The 22,956-nt window shown below is 42.6% G+C and overlaps 1 protein-coding gene across 1 annotated transcript; it reads left to right on the forward strand.

Annotated features, from left to right (window-relative positions):
• Positions 1–265: 265 nt before the first annotated feature.
• On the forward strand, positions 266–22,943 carry GLB1L2 (galactosidase, beta 1-like 2; the record flags this gene model as incomplete). Its single annotated transcript, XM_010297100.1, has 19 exons — positions 266–325; positions 1,585–1,782; positions 2,365–2,433; positions 2,745–2,840; positions 4,434–4,542; positions 4,860–4,952; positions 7,843–7,924; positions 11,054–11,118; positions 13,395–13,479; positions 14,509–14,646; positions 15,317–15,397; positions 15,633–15,739; positions 16,148–16,294; positions 16,714–16,785; positions 17,721–17,799; positions 19,009–19,096; positions 20,927–21,041; positions 21,984–22,100; positions 22,578–22,943. Coding segments are annotated over 19 exons (1,888 nt in total), but the record flags the coding sequence as incomplete, so codon positions are not given.
• Between the last annotated feature and the right edge of the window lie 13 nt (positions 22,944–22,956).

The raw sequence follows: 22,956 nt of genomic DNA on the forward strand, positions 1-22,956 counted from the left end.
TTCCTGTGTAGATGGGCATTTTTGATCCTGTTCCTATTCAGGCAGTTACCCTTTAAATATGGCAGCTGGATATTTTGTGCTTATTTCTCCTCCTTTGAGCTGTGTTACCTTCATAAAAGCTCTGCTATTACTGCACCACCTTCTGAATGGGATTCATTACCGTCTCCTTGCTCAGCAATATTTCTTGTAAATGTTTGACAATAAATGCACGTGAGTGCTCATTGACTGAAGGCAGTGAATATCTAATCTAGACTTCCTTTTCCAGGTATTATCCATGCCTGCTGCCAGTTGTTTCAGAGCCCTGTGAGAATGCTGTGCTATACAGGTACCCTTGTGCTTGTCAGCCAGCCCATGCAGTATCCTGGAAGCCTTAGATTTAGTTCCTTTGTAGTCTCCTTGTCTTGTGTCAGAGGACAGGTAATTGCTGCAGGGTCCTGGTTAGCAACCCCTGTAAGCCGCGAGTTCTGAGGAGTCCTCACCTCACTAGTACCCGCTTTTCACATAGACTAGAAAACAGCCAGAGGCTTAAGTATTTCCCTCTTCTCCGAATGTGACATTTCTCTCCAATGTGTGGGTCCCTTGCTTTCTTGAGATGGGAATTCATCCCTCGCATCTGGCTGTGCTAACGTCTCAGAGGAACAAGCTGCTATTGTCTAACTCTTTTGTGTATTCAGAACTGTGGAGCTGGGATGGTCTGATGGAGGCAGTGTAACTGCTCTGGATCCGAACTAGTTGATAAAATGTTTTCTTGGTTCAGCCAAAATGAAGTGGGGAGCCATGTAAGGCAATAGGAAGTAGTTTCTTGCACTCAGGAACTGACTCAAATGGAGCCTGTGATGGCATGAGTATGGAAGTTGGTAAGTGCTTTGAAACCTGGTATCTCCTTTGCTCCAGTTCTTTTGGCAAACAACATATTAAGGAATTAATCTAAGCAGTAATGCAGGTAGAGGTAAGTTTGTGATGACAGCAGACCTCATCTTTCCTGAGTGATGAAGGTAGTCCAGGATTCTTTAAATTAAGGAAAAGGTTCTCCATTCGCAGTGAACAAGTGAGGGGTCGTTATTTTTCCCATGCATTGAGTTGGAAGGCATCTGAGACCACAAGACATTCAGGGTAGCAATACTGAAATGTAGCCGAAAATGAAATGAAATGCTGCTGGAACAAAGATCTGGAAATAAGCCAGCGTATGTCTGAGATATTATATTAAATTTCATAAATTATGAAAGTGTTTGCTAGTACCGTGAGTGAAAACTTCCCCATGTTGTATTTTCAACAAGTCAGTTTCATGATCTGTGCCTGAGCAGTGCCACATTTCAGTTGTAGAGTATGGCAGAGTGGCTTGGGGCATTCAAGATGGAAGCCACTAGTGAAATGAATATTAAATACACATCTCGGTCAGATCTTCTGTCTGTTTTATCATCTTCTGAAAAATCTATATGCTCTAAATGACAAAGAGCATGGCTTACTTAAGAAGTATGAAGATCAGAGCTGATCCTGCCAGGTAGGGTGAAATGAGCAGCCTCTCTTAGTGGGACAGATTTCTTTACTAGAGACTGGATGCTCATATGTCTCTCTCTCTTCTAGGTTTAACTGGAGTGAGCTGATCCCTCTGCAATTATGGGGGAGGACCCTAGGCTTGCAGACAGAAAACTCACAGTTCCTCCTGGAAGGCATGCCTTTCCGCATATTTGGAGGTTCAATGCACTATTTCCGAGTCCCCAGGGAATACTGGGAAGACCGCATGCTTAAGATGAAAGCGTGTGGCTTAAACACCCTCACGACGTAAGTGTCCTCACTCCCTAGGCTCCGTCACGTGTACCTTGCAGCCTCTCCCCTCTTCCACAGTAGTTGGTGGGACTTTGTCATTAATTCCAGTGGGCCATACAATGTCTTTCTGGACTTGTTATTACGAGAAAAGACACACAAAAGAGTAGTGGGGACTCAGGTTTTCTTTAACCATCGCACACTGCAGTATCCTCAAATACCAACTGGAACAGATGTCTTATCAGACATATTGGGAAAGTGCCTTCTGAATGCTGACCTGGTGAGGTCGTTCAGCACGGCTGTGATTTTGGAATTGCTCTGGCTTGGAGAATGAAAGATATACCTGGAAAGAGACCACATTTGATGGTTGTGAGAGAGCTGCAGAATACAGGAAAAGAGGGCAACAAAGTAAGGACTTGTCAGAAAAATAAAAGGCAGGCACAAATAACACGTAAATAGACACTTTGTAATGTGTATATGCAGTAATCTCTGGATCTGTTACTGACTAGCAAAGGGAGCGCATACTTTTTTTTTCTGTGCTTCACAAGTGCAGTGCCCTTTTCAGCCATTCACCTCCACTGCCCTAACTCTGCATTTCAGGTACGTGCCGTGGAACCTTCATGAACAAGAAAGAGGGAAGTTTGACTTCAGTCGAAACCTGGATCTAGAGTATGTGGTACAGACAGCTCTTTTATTAAATACTCCTGTTCTGAGGGGAGGGTGTGCATGTTGATTCTGGATGAAAATGTCATCTCTGTCTTCTCAGCGAAGCCTGTACCTTGGTCAGGCAGTGGAGACTCTCATTCCTTTCCCTGCTTTCTGGAGTCCTGGAACTTAGAGCTTTACAATCCAGTACAGTTGCTTCATCAAGCAATTCTCTTCTGGTTTTGCTACCTAAATTTCATGGCGATTGGTGTGTTAGGAGTGCATGGAGTGGGGATTCTGCAGTCAGACAATAATTACGCTCTCTGGATCTCTAGGGCCTTCCTTTCACTGGCAGCTAAAAATGGACTGTGGGTGATTCTGCGTCCTGGACCTTATATCTGCTCTGAATGGGACCTTGGTGGTCTGCCCAGGTAAGTGTGTAAATAGTTCAGTTGAGGCAAGCGTTTGGGACTGTGGAAAAAACTCCACCAAAACAAACCAAAAGCCCTGATCATACAGTTGAGCTTCCTCCAAAGATTTAGAAGGGCTGGCTGTTAGATGGGAATATTTATTTTCTGTGTCCCCAAAGCAGGTGAATACTCATTATGTTATTGAGCTCTCCTAAGCAGTACACATAGTAAGCCTGGAACCAGAATTTTTTTTTTGAGTGGTTATTCTTTAAAATAATAATTGTGTTATGGCATAATGATTACAGCAAGAAAATAGAATTGGGGAAACCCATCTTCTATTGCTGTTGCAACTTGACTTTCTATATAATAGGAATAGTAGTATTTGCAGCTTGATGTAAGAATTTGCTTCATGTCAGGTCCATTTTAAAAGGCCTACTAGAACATATGTATTATATGGCTGGCAGTAATAAAGACCCATAACTTTTCCAACCTCCTGTTGTATTTTCTTGTATTTTTTTGTATTTTCTCCTAAAGCACACAGCTTGCTGGTAAGAGGCTTTGAGAGCCGAGTTGAATACGTCAGCATTGAGACTTGCCTGGTTACTAGATACCAGTGGAATCAGTACCAGGTTCCATACCGCTTGTTTTCTTTACCTTCACAGAGCATAAACCTCAGTGGAGATACTTGACAAAATTTGAGGATTATTTCTTTTAATCTTTTCATTTTTCAGAATTCCCTGCCTTTGGCATGGGAGAGTTCAGGTGCACAACAGCAAAGGCGTGTCAGGGACTAACTCACAAGAGCATGGTTACTTGTGACCAGAGGCAGTAGCTAGCTCTACATTAGATTATGAGAAGTGCATATACAAGTCACTTGTTGCCACATCACCCATGTATTTTTTATCAGACAGATAAAAGATTCTGATAAAGAGCAACAGTACTATTCTCATTTTACAGATAGAGGTGATGATTTTCTAAGCCCACTGAGCTGCATATAGCATACAGGAGTTGAGTCTGTCAGACCTCTGGAAGCACTGTTAGTTAATGCCTCCTTTTGCAGAGACAAGGAAGGTACAAGCTCACTCTGCTTAACTTGTTACAGCACTACATTGTTCTGCTCTTAAATCGCCCTTTTCTGTGTCAACCCCAAACCAGCGAACTAAGTCTTGTAAATCAGCAGTAGAAACCATCAGAACAATTACTGGAAGCTTTGTTTTGAGCAATGATTGGGGTTTTATGAGGGAGCATTTGGTTGTAGAGTGCCTTTGGGGATCAGGGAATTCCAGAGTAATTCAAGGTTAAGTTTAGCCCTTGAAATCTTACTGAGAAAGTTAATGAAATGAGCTTAGGCCCAAAACACAGCACAAAAAGAAGGGGAACAGCTTGGCAGTTGCAGTCTGGATTAATTTAAAAGTGTGAGTGGTAGAGAGTGTCACATGGTGTCATTCACTGACTCATGATATTGTCCATACCTGTGCTGTGGGCTTAACCAAGTGACACAGAAAAATCAATGATTCCTGCCCAAATGTGACTTGATGTTGGTGGGTGGTATTACCTCTGGCAGCCGTGACTGGACAGGAGACTCCAGTCTCCTGTTTGCTGCTTTTCTTATAGCTGGCTACTGCAAGACCCAGAGATGCAATTGAGGACAACGTACAAGGGCTTCACAGAAGCTGTGGATTCCTATTTTGATCGTCTAATGCCTATTGTCGTCCCTCTTCAGGCAAGTACAATCCATTACCCTCTCTGTCCACAAGTGGGGACTGTCTGCACAGATGAGTGTGAGCTGTGTGTAACGGCAGCAGGTTGAAGCAATAACAAATCTAGCAGCTTTGCTTTAGGAACCAGTATGGACTGTAGTTGTCTGTGCCAGCTCTCCAGATCTAGCTGTTTGGTTACGCATAGACTTTGTGAGGATGAGAGGGTGGAGCTGAGTCTGTCTGAGACTCGTGCATCTCTCCTGCAAGCCAGTGCCACTGTGATTTTGATCCCTCTGATTAGAAATGATGGTGAACAACTTCTCCCTTTTGTTCCCAACAGTACAAGAAAGGGGGTCCCATCATTGCAGTGCAAGTGGAGAATGAATATGGTTCCTACGCCAAAGACCCAAACTACATGACCTATGTTAAAATGGTAATGTTGGCACATTTACTTGTTTCTGTGGTAAATCTCTCTCATAAACCACCTTCCTTACAGTATTTTCTTTCTTCTGAATAACTTCTGAGCATGGCTTCAGAAACCCTTGAAAGCATCACTGCATAATCCAGCTGCATTTCCCTTGTTGTTTCTTCCTGGAGTGGAAGAGATGGTATAGGACTCTCTTAATACTGATAAGCCTGCTGATAAGCCTGTGTTCGTATGTCTTCCAGAGTAGAGGACGATAGGGAAATGGGGGGTTATCTGTAATACATAGCTGGTCTTGGAAAAAGCTGTCTCCTGCTAGTCCTGTTTTGCTTCTCTTAGATGACATTAGAGAAAGGTTTCTCTTTGTTGACTTTCCTGGGAGGAAAGTTTATGTGAACAAGCCAACAGCACACACCTAAGCTCGTGTAATCTGGAGCTCAGCATCAGGCAGATTGATTTGCCTAATGTTTCCCTTACCCTTGGCAAATGGAGGCTAGACTGTGCCCTGGCTCCTGCCTCTCAGCTGAATGATAAAGTGTTGGCCAGTGCCCAAGGAGGCCAGGTTATCCTGGTGGATCTAACATGAGTCTGACCTGTTCATTTGTCTCCAGTACAATTGCAAGGCAGACAGCTAACAAGATCTGCAGTATGTCTTACAAGGTTCGTTCTTTAATTTCTTCTCAAAGAATGCTTAAACATGTTGCTGCACGTGAGAGATGTTACTCATCCAGTGGTGTGTGCGTAAGTGCTATAAATTGTATGTTCCCTGGTCTCCTGCTACAGCGTTATCAGATCCTTCTGAAACCCTTTGGGTTCCCCAGCTTCGCCCTGAGCACCCTGATGTTAACTCTGGCTCAGGTTGTCCTATTGCTCAAGGTATACGAAGGCTCTTCAACCAAATAAATTGCGTGTCAGGAATCCTAATCTGTGTAGAGTGGTGCCTGCTCCTGCACTAGCTCCATCTGGTGGAGTGATTTAACATTACTTAGACGGTTAAATATGAAGTGTATATAGGAACAAATTAAAGAGTTAATTGCCAATCTGAACTGGTAATGTCAAAATTGTCTGTTTTATCTACATAGTTTCCCTCCCTATGTCCCACCAGTGACAAGCATATAAGCAAATGGCTTTTCAGAGCCCATAGAGACTCTGTTGTGTCTGAACAGTGTGCCGACTCAGTGCTTCATTTTCCATATCTCAGTGATGAAAGAGCTTGTGATGTTTCACAGACTTGTCAGAACAGATAGTGTTTCCTTGCCAGGCCTGTGGGTGTATTTTTGCAGTGCTGTTTCATCATATTCTGATATTGTGTGCAACTTACATCTGAGGAAGTATATTGTAGCCGTTAAAGATGAAAATGTAGGAAAGCAGGATTTGCAGGACTTCCTTTTTGGTTGGAGTGGTATCTAATGTGAGGTAGAGCTCCTAGTCTTTGTTCTGGTTTGGGCCTTGAGCGTTGAATGCTGCGAGTTGATTAATTCACATCTGCATCTAGCATACATGACAATGTTGCAGTCTTCCTGGAATTAATATACCCATTAAAAAAACCCCACAACTCACACAAAACCTGAAATCCCTGTCCTTTTCTCATTCTTTTGGGTGCAGTTGCCTTTGCCTTCCAAAACGTCTAGGCCATGAAGGGGTGTATTGACACCTCCCTCCCCACACAGTACATGAACTGGGATTAGCTTAACACACACCTGTGTCTGCCTCAGATGCTGATTCTATTCCTGGTTTCTCTGCTGCACCCTGAAATCCTGTAATGCATTTCAATGTGTGGCAGCTCTCTGCTGTTTCTCCATTTCGCACTCATATTTACAAGGAGGGGAAGAAACTTAGTATTAACGCACTGCTCAAAGAATTATCTTAGTAAAATTCATTAGAAATCCCCGTTCCCTCAATAGCTGAATTTTGTCAGATACCAGCAGGTATCGATTTAGTGATGACAGGCTGATAAACTGACCAGGTTGTCTTAAGTCTGAATTGGGTTTGTCTTTAAACTGTGTTGTAATGCTTCTCTGATGTAGATTGTGTGTGATGCTTAAGTCCACGCTGTGTGCACAGGGTGTGCAATATGCAAAGGTTTCTTTAAACACCAGCAGACATTAAGTAGTTGGTGCACATGACATGGGTAACTCCCGTGTGAGCTGATGTGTCTTTATCACCATTTTACAGCTAGTCATTTAGAATTAAGAGACTGAAGGCCTGTTTTCAAAGCTCCTTGAAGCTGAAGGAGTGACTTCCAATGCAGGTACAGTGAAAAGAGGGGTTAATTTGCAACTAGGATTTCCTAATCTCTCCTTCAACCATCAGCCACTGTGAAAAAAAACCTGTAAGGGAACAATCCTAATGGGAAGAGCCTTGTGTGTGCATATGCATTTTAAAAACCTTAGAGTGCTATTTCATACAGCGTTGTGATATTGAAGAACCAGTAAATTCACTCAGACTTGGCTATTCAAGAACACAGGTACCTGAGCTGTCCGTGATGGCATTCACCGGCAACCCAGCTATTTTCTCCTTTCAGCTTCCATTGCTAGTCAGGAAGGGTGAGCTGCTTTTCTTTTTCTTCTTCCACCGGAAGCCCTCTTTTGATGTAAGGCAGCTATTTATTAAACTGATCTCAGAAGAAGGTAAAATCCTGAAGTTTGATGCATCAGTGAGAAACCGATCCAGCTTTCTAAAACAAAATAAGATTTTTCAGTTGTTTTTAAGCTGGAAAAAGTAGGCAGGGAAGCTTCAGGAGGAATGGGAGGTTTCACAGGAATAATATTTCTTACCAAGCCACTACCAGTTTCAAGCTATCCCCAGAGAAGGCAATAATGTACTTTAATGCTTTAACATCCTGACAAATACTAAACTCAGGCTGTTAACACAATGGCTTTTCCTCTTTTTAATTTAGGCCCTGTTAAACAGAGGGATTGTGGAACTGCTAATGACCTCAGACAACAAGAACGGGCTGTCATTTGGCTTAGTGGAAGGAGGTATGTGCTTGTAGGAGAGCAAGGTAAGGCTGTGTTCTTTGCCTGGGGCGGTTGATGAAACGTAGCCTTCGAGTGAGAGCAGTAGGCTTCGTTCACTAAGCTGCACCCATTACCTCTGTTCTGTTTGTGGCAGGAGCTTCAGCCACAGAGGAGGGACCCCCTTAGCTGGATAGTATACACACAGAGCAAACTCAGTCCCTTCTCAGAAAGGTTTAGAGTGTTTTTTTCAAGGTGTAACACAGTTTGCCTTCAAGGACATTAAGCGTGTGCAGACTAAGTACTTTGCTGCCTTCTGTCTGGTATTGGGCATCTGTACTTCCCAATGAGGTTAGTCAAGAGATGGCAACACCTAGCATTTCTTGATGTTGTTTCTGCTAGATTAAAAGGCTGAAAATACTACTTATTTCTTCATTTGAATATATATCAAACAAATACCTCAGCAACTACTAATAGTAATAACTTCTTCTTAAGATACCTGCTTTGCAATTAAAAAGAGAGGAAAAAAGTCCATCATTAGATTCTGAAATCTAACATCCTGGAAGTTTAGCAGTAGTTTGCGGGGCAGCCCTGTCTTCTTCATCAAGCTTGCTCTGGCGTGTATAGCCTTTGGTAGGTAGGTAAAGGAGGGTATCAGATGTGCATAATACAAAAGGGTGTCCATTTTCCCTTTCCCTTTTAAAAACTGTAATTCTATTAAGTGTTTAAAAATGCTGCTTAGCACCCCTCCGGCTTTTCACTGTGAAAAAATGGAGGTACAGCTGTTTGAGTTTCACTGTGCCCTACATCTGACTGTTTGGGGCATAGTGTGATACTGATGTTCAGATTTCCAGATCCAGTTCAGCTGAGATTTGCTATGTGCTTGGCCTCTGATCTCTCCTGGGTTTTTGCCAGTTGCCTGCCTGAGTAGTAATTGCTTCCCTGAATGAAGTGTTTGCAGGGTGCAGTCTTTGAGTGCTCCTGTCATCACTCAGTCGTAAATAGTTAATTTTCTAATCTCAGGCATGGAGATGATTAGTGCAAAAGACATTTCCCTCCTTTTTTTTTCTCCTTTTTATATGACAGTACAAGAGGGACAAATTCAATAACTCTGAAGTCCATGGGTCTTCCAACGGTACAGTGGTCTTCTCAATTGGGTTTTTTTGGTGTGCAGCAGTTTCCAGCCTTGACCACATAGAGTCACTCTCTCCCTGCCAGCAAGCTGACATGCAGCCGGCTGGTGTGGAAATGCCTGTCTAGCCCTCACCATCTTCTGTGGGAATGTTTACTGCCTCTGAGCTCATTCTTGTTTGCAGTTGTCTTTTCCAGTATGTTGCATGCTGAGCACTCTTTGATACCAATTTGCCTCTTAGATGTCATAACAATCTGCTCATTAGAGTCAACATGTCAAGTAATCAGATGTGTGGAATAACTAGGGCTCAAAGCAGTATAGCAGCAAGGTGGTTATGAAAGCATTAAAGGGGGGAGAACAAAATCCACTGTAGAAATGCGTTAAGAAAAGAAAAGATTCCATACTGGCATTGAAAACTGATGCAGTGATTCTGTGATTTTGTTTGTTCTGTTCATCTGTGGTATACTGATTTCTTTCCCAGAAGCATTTGTAGGTTCCTGTTAATGCCAGGAGCAGTCAGTCTGGTGCTCTGCAGAGAAAACTGTTGTAGAAGGACCTGAGACTTCAGCATTGTAGCCCTTATTCAGTGGCTGCAGCACATTTTCGGGCCATGAGGGGGAAAGCTTTTGTTGTTGTGGGTCCCTTCATGCCTCATAGGTATAGTGAGATGTCCAATGCTGTAGGGAGAAAGTCTTGGTCAGTCTCAGAGTACCTGTGCAGCGCCTGCAATCCTTCTCCCTTCACACGGGCACAGCCAGTGGCAAGAATCCCAAGCTGGGTGGCTCTAATCTACCTGGTACAGCCCTTCTGGGAGCTCATGGGTGACAAAAAACCCTCTGGATTCCCTCCAGACTGTGACTGAAGCACCATGGTGGAAAGCTGTGTGTATGTGAAAGCTACCTACTGTGGAGAGGATGAATAAGGCTTTGGGGACTGGTTCTCCGCATCTTTACACCATTTTCAATGGTGTGCTGTTAATTTGCATGCAGAGCAGAATTGGGAATGTTCACCTTCACAATTGCCAACTAATATATTACATCAATGCTAAATCCATGTTTTATTTTGTTCTCCCACTGGTTTTGCCTGTGCCAAATTCTTCAGCTCAGCACACTACATAGGTCAGCCTATTAAAATCAAGGTATAAATAGTGAGAAGTGAGTTTTTGCTTCTGTAAATATTCTGTTTGAAGTGCTCTGTCTGACACAACTTGGGCTGAATTTGATACCAGCTGTCTCCTAAGAAATCAATTTTTAATACAGAATCATATCATTGCTCCTGCATTTTCAAAGTTTCTTGGGAGAAATATGATCAGTGTCACCGAGGGCTAGAAAAGTATGAAAATGGTTCAAACGTGTACCAGGGGCTGGGATACTAGTGTCTTCTAATGCATCAGCCCTGCAGACAGGTCTTCCCACTCCAATGCTTGAAGATCATGCAAGGACTTCTGCTATACATGCAGCACACATAAACTAGTTGCTGGTTCCCCCATGCTGCACAGGGCAGAAGCACAAATAAGTCTTCCAACTACAATTTCTATCTGGTTCCCTTGTGCTGTGGTTTCTCTCATCCAGCCCCACAGACATGACAAGCTCTAAGATACTGCCCAGGTAGTGATTCCTGCAGCTAAAGCCTGGGAGATCAGTGTGGCATCCAGATACGACTTTCTAATAATAAGTTTGCCTTTATGTGGTACCTTTTATCTGAGGCTCTCTAAGTGCTTTACAGCCTCTAATTAAAGCTTGTGACACCCCGTGAGCTGCTCTGATGCTCTCTCTTTCTAGTATCTCTGAACGTTAGAGCTAAAAAGATGGCCTGCAAGTATTCCACTGTGTGCTGCAGTCCAGTTAGATTCTGCATACTAAGTGAAGACTTTGATGGGAAATTTCTGAGGAGGTTGTACTGGTGGTTCAGAAGATGTGCCAGTTCCCCCTGATCTTGTGCTGGGCTGATGCCTAAGGAGATGATCTCCTAGGCATTTTGTACATGTCTAAATTACTAAAAACTTCTTATTTTCCCAATAGCACTGGCCACTGTTAACTTTCAGAAACTGGAACCTGGGCTACTGAAATATCTGGACACAGTACAGGTAAGATGCAGAAAAACTTTCTTCACCTAGGTTTTCCAGGACAGCATTAGAAATGAAGCACTGATAGTATCTTTCGGTTTTGTGTGTGGTTTGGGGTTTTTTTGGGACAAATGTTTGGGCTTCCTTCTTATTAGGTCAAATCCTTCTGGAATCAGTGAAAATACTTTCAATGATTTCTCTGGAGAGTGAAGGTTTTAAGTATGCTTTTATGCAGCACCGTCTTAAAGGCTTTCCATTCATCTGTGCCCTGTGTCCTGTGCTTAGCTGTTAGGGGTTAGGTTGCTTCACAATTTCAAGTGTTGACACCCAGTAGCATCCTACTTTGCAATTGTCAGACCTCTCTCTTGAAGTTCAGTCGTCTTTTTCCCAAACTTTTTTACCCTGATACTGTGGATGCCATCAAGAGCATGTTTGAAAATTGTAGTCTTCAAATGCTGGGTACTGATCTACTGCAGTTCTTTCAGGGTCACTGTGATGGGTGTTTCCGTCATCTCCAATACCTCATATTCAGTGTAGATATGTAAAGTTGTATTAATGGCATGCTGTGCAGAAGAGAGTATTGGCTCCACTAGGCATTTGGTCCTATTTCTGCTAGGACCTGCAGCAAAACTGTTCGGAGGAACACTTTGATTTCAGATACGCTTCCATAGCAGCTTCACAAAACACCTTCCACACAGCACAGTCCCAGGCTCTTCCTGCCACCTCAGCAGCCCAGCCTACCTGGCATTTAACAGTGCTCGCTGCAGAAAAGTATTCAAATTTAGTGCGTCGCTTCAGTGTCTTTAAGCCCCTGTGCTGTTGGAGATGTGAATCAGGAGTAGGGAATTGCCTAATGAACACTTGATGCGAAAAGTATCTTGATTGTGTGCTGAGGGAGTAGTGAGGGAATAACAAGTTTTGCTTTCTAGTGACAGGTTCTCTCTCTCTCTTTGCATCCCCTCTGTCCTCTTTTTTCACTGTTGCTCTGCTTGCTCCAAATGTCATCCTGGAAAGATGTGAACAACTGACATCTGCCCCTGGCTGTGATCAATTCTCTTCTGATCTCTTCCCTTGGCTTTTGCCTGGACTGCGAAAGGAAACCTTGCATGGCTTGCCGAATGCTGAATCCTATCACTTTAATTTGTTTTCTTTTCCTGCACAGGCAAAAGAGACTCTGCTGCATGTGCTTTCACGTTCTTTAGGTCTCCCAAAATTCCCCAAACCCTGCAAATGGACAGAAGGCGGCACCTTCCCCACCAACTGAATGCAACATGGCCCAATAAAAAGCAGCTCCTCCTTTGTCACACTTAACTAATTGCAAGATAGGAAGCCTGTCATTCATATTTGTAAGGATTATGAAGCTGTGTTATCTTTTCCTTGTTACGGCCTTTTATTCCAGAGGGTGATAAAACTCCTTTTTTGCCTAGTTTACTGATTGATGAAACATATTTCCAAGAGCTGGTCTGAACCTGGAACAATTGGATTATTACAGGCACCTACAGTTGTTTTCTTCTAATGAAACACGAGTTTCTTTAATGCCACTTACCTTGGCCATTTCATGTGGCATCAGATAAAGACCCTATCAAATAAAGGGCAAAATTACCTTGACTGGAAATAAATACGATGAGGAGGGAGTGCCAGCCAGGCTGAGCACATGTTGTCCTGTCCGGTGTGATGGGGCCGGGTGGAATTCTACAGGGGCTAAGGGAACTGGCAAGCGGTGAGAAATGGGAAGCAATTGCTCTGTGTGCAGAGCCTTTTTAATGAAGACCTAATTCCTGCAAAGGCTAATTCTTTCCTGCTAACACCATATGCAGCATTAAAAAGGCATTAAGCCGCTAAGGTCTGCTGTTCCTACCTTGGCAAGCATGGGCTGCAGTGCACCTGCAAACTCTCAGCTGGCCGTGGCGTAGCTGGTAAGCAGACATTTATAAATGTGTATTTCTATCAGAAGCTAAACAGTGACAGTTGGTTTGTCTTTTTGCTACAGTTCCACTGAACAACAATATTCAGAACTGTTTGGTATCACCTTATTGTGTGCCATGGCTTTTGTTTTATGCCTAGCAGACTACTTCTCTGCTTTGCCTGCCTGTTCTGGGCATTGCTGGCCCATAGCATCTTGTTCCTCACTCGTTCCGAGCTCCTTGGCTGCTATTTTTTTATGCCAGCTTGAGAAGAAGACACTCTTGTAAACCATGTCGCCAAACTGCACTTGAACAATGCTTCTCTAGAAAATAGGGATGAGTGCAAACACTGCTCTGCGTCCATTTTAACCCTTTGTTTTTGTTTTGATACAGAGAGATCAGCCAAAGATGGTGATGGAGTATTGGACTGGATGGTTTGATAACTGGGGAGGTCCTCACTATGTCTTTGATGCAGACGGTGAGCACCATATACTGTTCTTGTAGATAGCAGGGTTTATTGCTCGGCAAACAATCACGGAAAAATGACATACAGTTTATTCAAATTTTCTGTCCTGCTATAACCTTTGCTTTCTGTGAGTCTTTCTAAATGAGTAATCTTTCAGTCAGTGGGTCACATTGCTGTGTCTTGGATTTTCTTTAGCAGCGTTAGTAAAGAGCAGCTTTTTTTTTTTTTTTTTTAAATTCTGTTCCTTGAAGAGGGACTCTAAGGGGTGTGCAGAGAGCCAATCATCTTAAGATGTTAGTGTCAATGTGTCCTAAGGCCTCGTGCTACTCTATGTTGATTTTAAAAATGCAGCCCAGTGGTTTAAATCATCTCTTTCACCTCCCGAGGTAATCGAAGTCCTGTGAAGACTTTATTTGTATTTTGTAAAAATGTCACAAGTTGTGTGAAACCTCCATCATAATGATATTACTCGTCTAATGAATAAACAGTCCTCATTAAGAGAGGATTATTTCACCATTTGTGGGAATATGGTGAACTTAAGCCTCTTGCAAGTATAGCATCTTCTGAAAAGTATCAGTTTTTTTCTAGTTTAAAAACTCATTTGGAAGGGTGAGTAGTACTAAAAAACCCAAACCCAGAACCTCCAGGGCATCTAAAGTATAGTGAAAACAGAGCTATATAAGACTATTTTAATGACACTCTCATCTGCCTGCAGTTGTCTTTGTAATTGGGTCATTGGCGTGTTGAGTTTAGGAGTGATAGAGTAGTCCTTACAAAGCAAAATTCCTGCTCAAGTACATGAGCGTACCCCTTTTCACCTATAGGAGAGGTATATTTGAATGTATTAATATGTCCCAGTATGTCAATAGACTTGCTGCCCTTACCAAGGGCAAAATACAAATCACAATACAAATCGCTGTAATTACACAGGCGTGACTGACTGACAAGGACCAGAATGTTTGTGTCTACTTTGAATTACTGGAAGAGTGTTAGCCTAGCTTCTTGGTCTGTGGCCTTCCTGGCACTGCCCTTCCTTTACAGAAATGGTGAATACTGTAGCAAGCATCCTCAAATTAGGAGCATCCATCAATCTCTACATGTTTCATGGAGGCACCAACTTTGGCTTCATGAATGGTGCGTTGGAGGCTGATGAATACAAGTCAGATGTCACCAGTTACGGTGAGTTTTCTTTCACTGCCTTGCCCATGCACCTGTTAAGAGAGCGCAGCTCAGGCTACCCTTTGGGCTAGCTACCGTTGACAGAAGCATTGAGAAATGATCAGTATAACCGCTTTGTCATGGAGAGACGAATTGGAACATAGCTCAGAAGCAGATGCCTGTTTAAAAGGGGGCTTACATTAGTGTTTCCTGTTTCCAGACCCATTCCAGGATGTGGAGGATCCCCTCATTCTGAACTGGGAATAGAAGTTGCAGATGATGACTGCTTCATATTATCTCCATGCTGGCCCTTCTTTCTAGGGAAGGATAGTGAACCAAGATACAGTTCTGTTTTTTAATTTTACCAAGTCAAATTGTACTGTAAAGCTCTTTTCATCCCAACAGCCCTTTGTTAAAATTGTTAATTGTTGACTTTATCCTGTGTGAAATTCTGGGTATGTGCAAATTAGATCTCTAAAAGTATGCTGCTCCTCGGTGAGTGGCTCTTCTCCAAATTAAGCAACTCTTTGGTTGTCTAGCTACATTCACACAGATAAAAGTGTACAGGTTTCTGTAATATAGGCAGTGCCAAGAAAATTGTGTCTTGGGCTTTTGCTTCTTTGATGACGGCGTACATGAAGGCTGTCCCAGAGCTGCTGTATGTTTTTTAAAACACGTGCTCCTTTTTCAGATTATGATGCTGTGCTGACAGAGGCTGGAGACTACACATCCAAATTTTTCAAGCTCCGACAACTCTTCAGCATGATCATTGGTAATTATAAATCCAAGAACCAAAATACTGTTCTACCTACAGTGTTAAATTGGAGTCTTAAAATTAAACTGGCCCTTCTGCTGGAGCCCTGTGACTCTGCTTGGTTGACTGGCTGGGTGCTTCTTCCAAAAGATGGGAGGGAGGACCAAAGGAGGTCTGGACAGGCCTTAAATCTGTGTTGGCTTTTTGCATCTGAAATAGTTGTTCCATCTTTCTCTTTCTTTTTGCATCACAGGCCAGCCTCTTCCTCTTCCTCCCATGATTGAAAGCAAGGCATCATATGGTGCAATTCTGTTGCATCAATATATCTCTCTCTGGGATGTGTTACCATCTCTTTTACAGGTAGTACTACCAATTTTAATGCATCTCAGTACTAGAAGGCATCGCCTCTTAGGTGGAAAAGGCAATTCAGTGCACTGGCTTGTTATCCCATGGGGATAAAGTTGGGGAATGTTTTGTGAAGGATACGCAAAAGAGGCAAATCTTTTATCTCACCTTTTTTACTGCTACTTCTGTTCTCTTGGAATTCCAGTTTTACAAGTCCTTGGCTCCCTTTTCTGGTACCTTGTCTTCATTGCTGTAGCTTTCATAGAGCCATAAGGTAGTTCAGGTTGGAACAGACCTCTGGAGGCTTACAGGGTAAATGTAACCTGTGGCAGAGTGGAACATCTATCTTAAATGAATTGCCTCTATGTGGCCTGTCAATGCTGAGAGGCCACTTCTGCCATTAAATTTTTTTCTCCTTTGCAGCCCATTAAGTCAGAGTTTCCTATTAACATGGAGAATCTGCATCTAAATGATAGCAGTGGACAGTCGTATGGATATGTGCTCTATGAGACTGTCATATTTGGTGGTGGACATCTTCATTCAAGGGACCACATCCGTGACCGAGCACAGGTAAGGAGCAGAGGGCAACTGTAACTAACTTCAGTCAGGTGTAAATGCTTTGGTCTAGGCAGCTAGGCGTGAAATGGGTCAACCATGAAGGAAAATGTAAAGTTTTAGATTAGAAGTATGATGCGCTCTTTTCAATTCTCAGCTAAGCCTCAATCCTTATAATTTATGAATCAGCTTGAGGTTCCAGTCTACTAAAACTTGTAATATCTTTAAACATCAGCATATTGAATGTTCTGAGAAATGCTGTGATTTTTTTCCTCCCATCTAGACTGAATCAGTGACAACAATTACAGATGCTAAGTTCTAGTTTCAAGCAGAGACAATTTCCTTCCCAAATACAACTTCAGTAACCTCTGCAACACATGATTATAGTGTAATTGATGAGAAGTTGCTCTCTTGTCTTGTGCTCTGTTCTGCAGGTGTTTGTTAACACCATGTATGTTGGTGAGCTGGACTACAACACAGTGGAGCTCTCCCTTCCTGAAGGACAGGTAAGTAATTGGAGATTGCTCACAGCAATAGTCTGTGGATAACAGAACCAAGACTGCCACAGAGGCATAGCTCTCAAGAGGGCATCTCCCACCTAATCCATTTAACTAGCTGACACAGGGAACAGTTGTTGTACCCTAATTAGACACTATTTCACTAATGAAATACAGTGTGATTTCACTGCCAAGTTACTATTTGTGATTGAGAAGTGGGTTTTGAATACTTTTCCATGGAGAAAATTCAAGTCATTGTAGTCCTTGCTGCACAAAATTTGCCAGCCTACCTGCCACACCCACAGCTGTAGACATTGAGTACTGGTACCCTGTTTGTGCAGATTAATTCCGTGTAGGCTTCATCTTCCTTAGCACAAAGCAGGTTTTAAGGGGGTTTGGAGGCTTTTGCACCTTTTGGGTCTTAAATGAAATGAGGGGGAATGTTTCTCTTTAGCTCTGAGAATAGTCTTACCCTGGCAGAAGTTGGCAGTGAGACTAAGTTTATTGATTGAATGCATGTCCCAGAGCTGTGCATGGCTCCTAGGAGTAGGTGAGTGGGCGGATATACTAGTTGTTCGTATGACTTGTGGGAGAGCTATGTGACATAAGCCTGTGCTATGTCAAACTCCATTTCTGGCTCTGTGGGTGATATCAAAATGGTACTTAAAAATTCAACACAAAAAAAAGAAAACTTTTATGAAAAGGCCTAGACTTCCTCAGTGGCATAATTATTTGCAGTAGCTGAAAGATATGGGGATACTGTTCTGTCACATAATCCAGAACTTTGAAGTAAACAGATAAATTGCAAATGCCAAAGTTATTGGTGCCACCTTCCCTCTTAAACACCTCTACTGACCTCTGTTAACCAAGCATTATGTCTGATACAGCACATGCTGCGCACTGGTCCAGCTGATGCTCTTCCTTTTTTTTTTTTTTTTTTACAGGGATTCAGGCAGCTAAGACTCTTGGTAGAGAACCGCGGTCGTGTCAATTATGGCCTGGCATTGAATGAACAGAGGAAAGGTAAAATAAGTTCTTTGTTCTCAAACTGTCCTAGTTAGTTCTCTCAGTTTAAACACTGTAGAACTTTCTTGTATGCTTTACACAGAACCAAACTGAAGACCCAATATAGCTATCATAGTGCTAGCCAAGACTACCATCTGGGAGTTGGTGGGAAATGGTATGACAGAGGGAACTTGTTAAAAAACACAGTTCATCACCCCCTGTCTGGAGTGATCATAGCTGAAAAGTAGTGCTTGATGGCTTGCATTAAGGTTTCTTATTTTATAGGGGTACAACTAAACCCAAGGCCATCAACGAATTGTATTCTGCTCTAGATTTGTTAGGTGATGTTAGGGTACCCTTTCTCTTGCTCTGTGAGCATGTTACTTCACAGGGAGAGAAGGAAAACACCTTTTTAAATCTGTGTTTTCCCCTGGGGGTTTGATATTGGAGGATCACAACATTTAAAAACTCACACAGTATCAGGAGGAATGAATTGCATCCTGTTGAGCATAATTTACTAAAATGTTTGAGTCTTATCACACACAGTTGTGGAGCTGGAAGTGGTTGAAACCCCAGGATTCTATTTTAGTGGGGAACTGTGTGCAAAAACTATACAAAATAGACTAATGGAGTTAGGCACGTGACTCTACTAATTTTATTTTACTGCAGAAGAGGTGCATAAAGCCTCTGCGCTGCTTAGGCAGTCTCAACGGCAGTTCTGTAATTAGGAGGCTGGATGAGGACCCAGACTTTGCCTGCTACGTGGAGAATATCTAACAAGAGAGTGCTAAAGCTAAATTACTTATTAAGGTGTCTTAAGATCCTTGGATGAAAAGCACTGGATCAGCACTGGACATTAGTGCTTGTCCATGTTATATTTTGCTGTGTCTATTAAAGAAGTAACTGATCTACTGCTTTAAAAAAAATCTATACATGGACAGCTAACTAACAAACAACAACAAAACCCCATCTGCTGCGTGTGCCAACAATGTTTTCTGCTTGGAGGGTGTTTAACGGCTTGGTGAGTTGAAGCAAAGGAGAGAATGGAGAGGCCAAAGTATAGTAATGTTCCCCACTCGATCTGGATGAGCAATGGGACCATATGGACTCTAATTCCATTGCAGAATGTGGCTGCTTTCCATCTCCTGCTGTTCCTTGCATTCAAATAGGAAAATCTATCAGCTTTAGCTGTTTTTCAACTCTTCATTACCCCCATTGCTCTTGCAGGCTTAATTGGTGACGTCTTCTTGAATAAAACCCCCTTGAGGAACTTCAAGATTTACAGTTTGGAGATGAAACCTGGCTTCATGAAAAGGTTTGTGGGATTTAAAAATTTTTTCTTCCTCATTTGAAACCAACTGTTTACCAGCAGTACAAAATCTAATAGGCAGCAGTTAAATGTATGAGAAAGGCAACACAAAGTAAAAGTAGGTGGGTGGATTTTTGTGCTGCTAAGTTCCTTGCTGATACCTTTGCCTGAAATAGCGCAGAAAATGGTGCCACTTTATCCATACCGTTATTTAGGGGTGTAATGTATTTCCGCTGTGGAGGATTTAAAGACTTCGTCACAGCCTGTACAGCAGGGTTAGATCGGGTAGGTAAAAGCTTACCTAAAGGGGTGGCTTACCCAAAGGGGTGGGTCCCAACACACCCACATGTTGGAGAAGTTTGTGTCTTTCTTGAAATTAGCAATATGGCTGATATATTTAGTAATTCAAATTTGCAAGGGACGGATTAATTCTAGGAAGCTACTAATAGTACATTAACAAGTCCAGATGGCTTCCTCTCTTTTAAGTTATTTTGCTTTAATTCAAGAAAGACTGAAAAAGAAATCTACCAGAGGTAAGTCAAGGAGCCTCTGTAGTACATCTAGAAAACCGTAGCAAATGTTTAAGGCAACAGATGCACTCTGGCCACAATCTAGAGAGCCTGTTTGCAGTTATGTTGTTAATACCAGAAAATAACACACATGCATCCCCCAAGATATCACAGCTCCCGCATTTTGTGTAGGAAGGAGAGAGAAGCCATGATAAACTGCAATGGCTTTTAAAAGAAAAAAAAGTCTACATTTTGAAACTTGCAAGGACAATCTTAACAGGTGCTGGGGGAAGCTACTTGAAGGATTCTTATTGATGGGGTAACTTGCATAACCATTGACTGCAGGGTTTTAGAAGAATATTTCTCGTAAGGAACATTAAAGCAAGTGAACTGCCATGCCCAAGCAAGAGCAAGATTAGTCAGTTACTGGCAATTGACCGGTAGCACAGTCAGCTTACAGTCACTACGTAGGAGGATGCAGCGCATGGTATTGTGAAAGGAATTGTCGTAGGCTTTTAGTTGAATAATTCAGTAGCAGTCAAGCTGCACTGGATCAATAACATCCCTGAATCCAAGAGATGCAGTTCATAAGGGTCAGGAGGAAGATGTTCTGACAGAAGCTCAAGGCTTTGTGGCACTTCTACACTCCTTATTTTCTCGTCTGTTCATCCCCTGCTCCCAAACTGTTGCCACAGGTGAGAAATAACACCAGATCGCCCCTCATTACTGCAAACTTGCAAGGATATGTTCATGTTTCTTGATAGGAACACGGCTAGGAATGTCTGTTTTGAATCCTGTCAATTCTGCAGGTTTTCCTTTAGCCTGTGCAAGCCACATGCATGTAAAGCTTGCACCATGGCACTGTCATACCTGAAGGAGGATAGGCACTTCATCAGCCAACATAAAGCAGAGATTTTGACATTGCTGTAAAATATTAGAATGGTGATAGCCCCATATATCCTTTTCCTTGTACCAGAAATTGGCCTGCCTGTGATGTGGCAAGCATAGGGTAATGAAGACTGAGGCATGTACCACCAGTACACTTATCTGAAGTGGAGGGGAGAGAGAAGCTAGGTGCTTGCCTTGAACGTTTACAGGAGATAAACACATCATCCCTTTGCAGCATGAAGAATAGGCCTTTAGGCCTTTAGGCCCTACCACTAGAAAGCAACTGCGTGACATTTCAGGTGTGCAAGGAAATAGCAACCTTGTTGTAACAACATCCATTTGCCATTATAAGCAGCGGTTTGAAATTATCTTGAGATCAGTGTTGTGTCTCTCAGTGCTGCCTGGTGCTTCCCTGCTGTGTTTGGTCATTCTCTTACAGCTTGAGACATGTTGCTGGATGGAGTGCAGTCCCAGATTACTTTGTTGGTCCGGCTTTTTTTCGCGGAAGGCTGTGGATAGAGCATCAGCCACAGGACACTTTCTTGAAGCTACAGGCAAGTCCTATTTTTCTGTCCCCCCCTATTTTTTCTCGATCAAGATTTCTAAAAAGCTGGTTAGAGAGACACTTGTGTAATAGCTTTGAGCTCTGTCTTGTAGTCTGTAGTTTTGTAGTTGTCTTCTGACCTTGGAGAAAGAGAATTATTTAGAGGGTGTAGAAGTCTTCTCAAAATGGCAGGTAATTCTGTTCAGTCTGTAGTGGTCCTGATGAGAAAATATGTGCAGTACTGACCCTGCAGAGCTGCTAATGAACAGTTAATTTTTTTTATTGACATACAAATGCTATTTCTTTTCTAGTTGCAGAGGAGTGATGGGCACAAAAAATAAAGGAGACGCTAGTTTTATCCCTACCTCCTCAATGTGACATGGAAAGAGTCACTTCTTTGTAGACAGAGCATGAGACTTAGTGTTCACATCTTCCTTCTATGGAAGATTGCTGCTCTTGCAAAGAACTTAAGATGAGATATTAAGTATTATTAAACTTCCTCCTCGGATTTCGCTCCCATAGAGCCAAGGTTCATGCCAATCATTATTGTACTGCTCACTTTTCCAGTTATGCTTTGTTGTAAATTATGCTAGTCACTAGCAATACAGTATTTCTGTCACCTGGGAAATAGGTGAGAGGAGATATTCTATGCTTGGGAAGAAAAAAAGATGTGTCTATTCAAAAGGATGAAGTTTCCTGGACAAGCATGAATCACGAATTGCACATTTTTGAAAGCCGTGTCCTTTTAATTAGTACATTAAGCATAACTCCTGTTCAACGGGGCTTACTTAAATGTTGATAGCTTCTGGGAATTGCACAGGGAAAGCAAGCAGAAAACCTGCAGAAAGTGGCCTGAAAGACTGCAAGTGTGAAAGTAGACTTAGTTTCCTGTGGGGATGCTAACTAGGCAATATGGCTGCATCAGTAATTCTGTGTACTGTCTTGATTCTAGGGCTGGGAAAAAGGAGTTGTGTTTGTCAATGGTCAGAACCTGGGCCGCTACTGGAAAATTGGACCTCAGGAAACACTCTACCTTCCTGGCCCCTGGTTATGGAAAGGGAGCAATGAGGTGAGAGGCTTTGGTGGGATTTCTCTTTGCTTGTTTGTATTATTAAAGATCCTGCTCTGACTCATGCCCCACGGAGCTAGACATATACAGTACATTAATTACCTATCTTTAGCTGAAAACCAGCACAAGAGAGAGGAAGGAGAGCGTTATCTCCTAAGATCTGTGAAAATTAGGGAAGGTGCTGCTCTAAAGCTGACTATGGCTCTGACAACCATTAAGACATGACGAGGATGGTAGATAAACTTCAAAGCAGTGCATCAAGTTCAAAATGAAGACAAACCTGATTTGATGCTCGTTCATTTTCTGCATCGTGTGATGCTGAAGAAGAATCACAGTTACTGTTCAGATGCATATTGATTGATCTCTTTAAATGATGCTTCCTTCCCCTGCTGTGATTGTATGCCTTTTCCTCCTAAAAATATTTAAAGTCACTCAGCCTTTGTATGAAGGAACTTTATATATGCCTCTCTTCTGCAGATTGTCATTTTTGAAGAACGCACTGCGGGACGGATAATACAATCTGTCGACATACCTTATTTAGGAAGGACCCAGTATGTGGACTGATGAGAGCTTCTCTCCCACGTTTGGTTCATCTTGAATATTCCTGGTTGCATGTCTGGGGACACGATGGCCCAGGCGCTTGGGCATGTTAATTTCCACTAGACCCAGGTAAAGGATTTGCTCTTTGGCAGTAAGTTCAGAAGAGAGAATGGGCCCCGAAGGAACCAGAGTCCATTGTTTCATAGATGGATGCGGAAGCTCATCTCCCTGCACTACTGAGGACCCGCAGCTTGGCTGGCTGCACATGATGTTATGGACCGTCTGGTGAATGTGGGGGAGTAAAGAGGTGCTGGAG

The sequence above is a fragment of the Phaethon lepturus genome, unplaced genomic scaffold (genome assembly GCF_000687285.1).
Source record: "Phaethon lepturus isolate BGI_N335 unplaced genomic scaffold, ASM68728v1 scaffold2771, whole genome shotgun sequence".
Classification (NCBI taxonomy): domain Eukaryota; kingdom Metazoa; phylum Chordata; class Aves; order Phaethontiformes; family Phaethontidae; genus Phaethon; species Phaethon lepturus.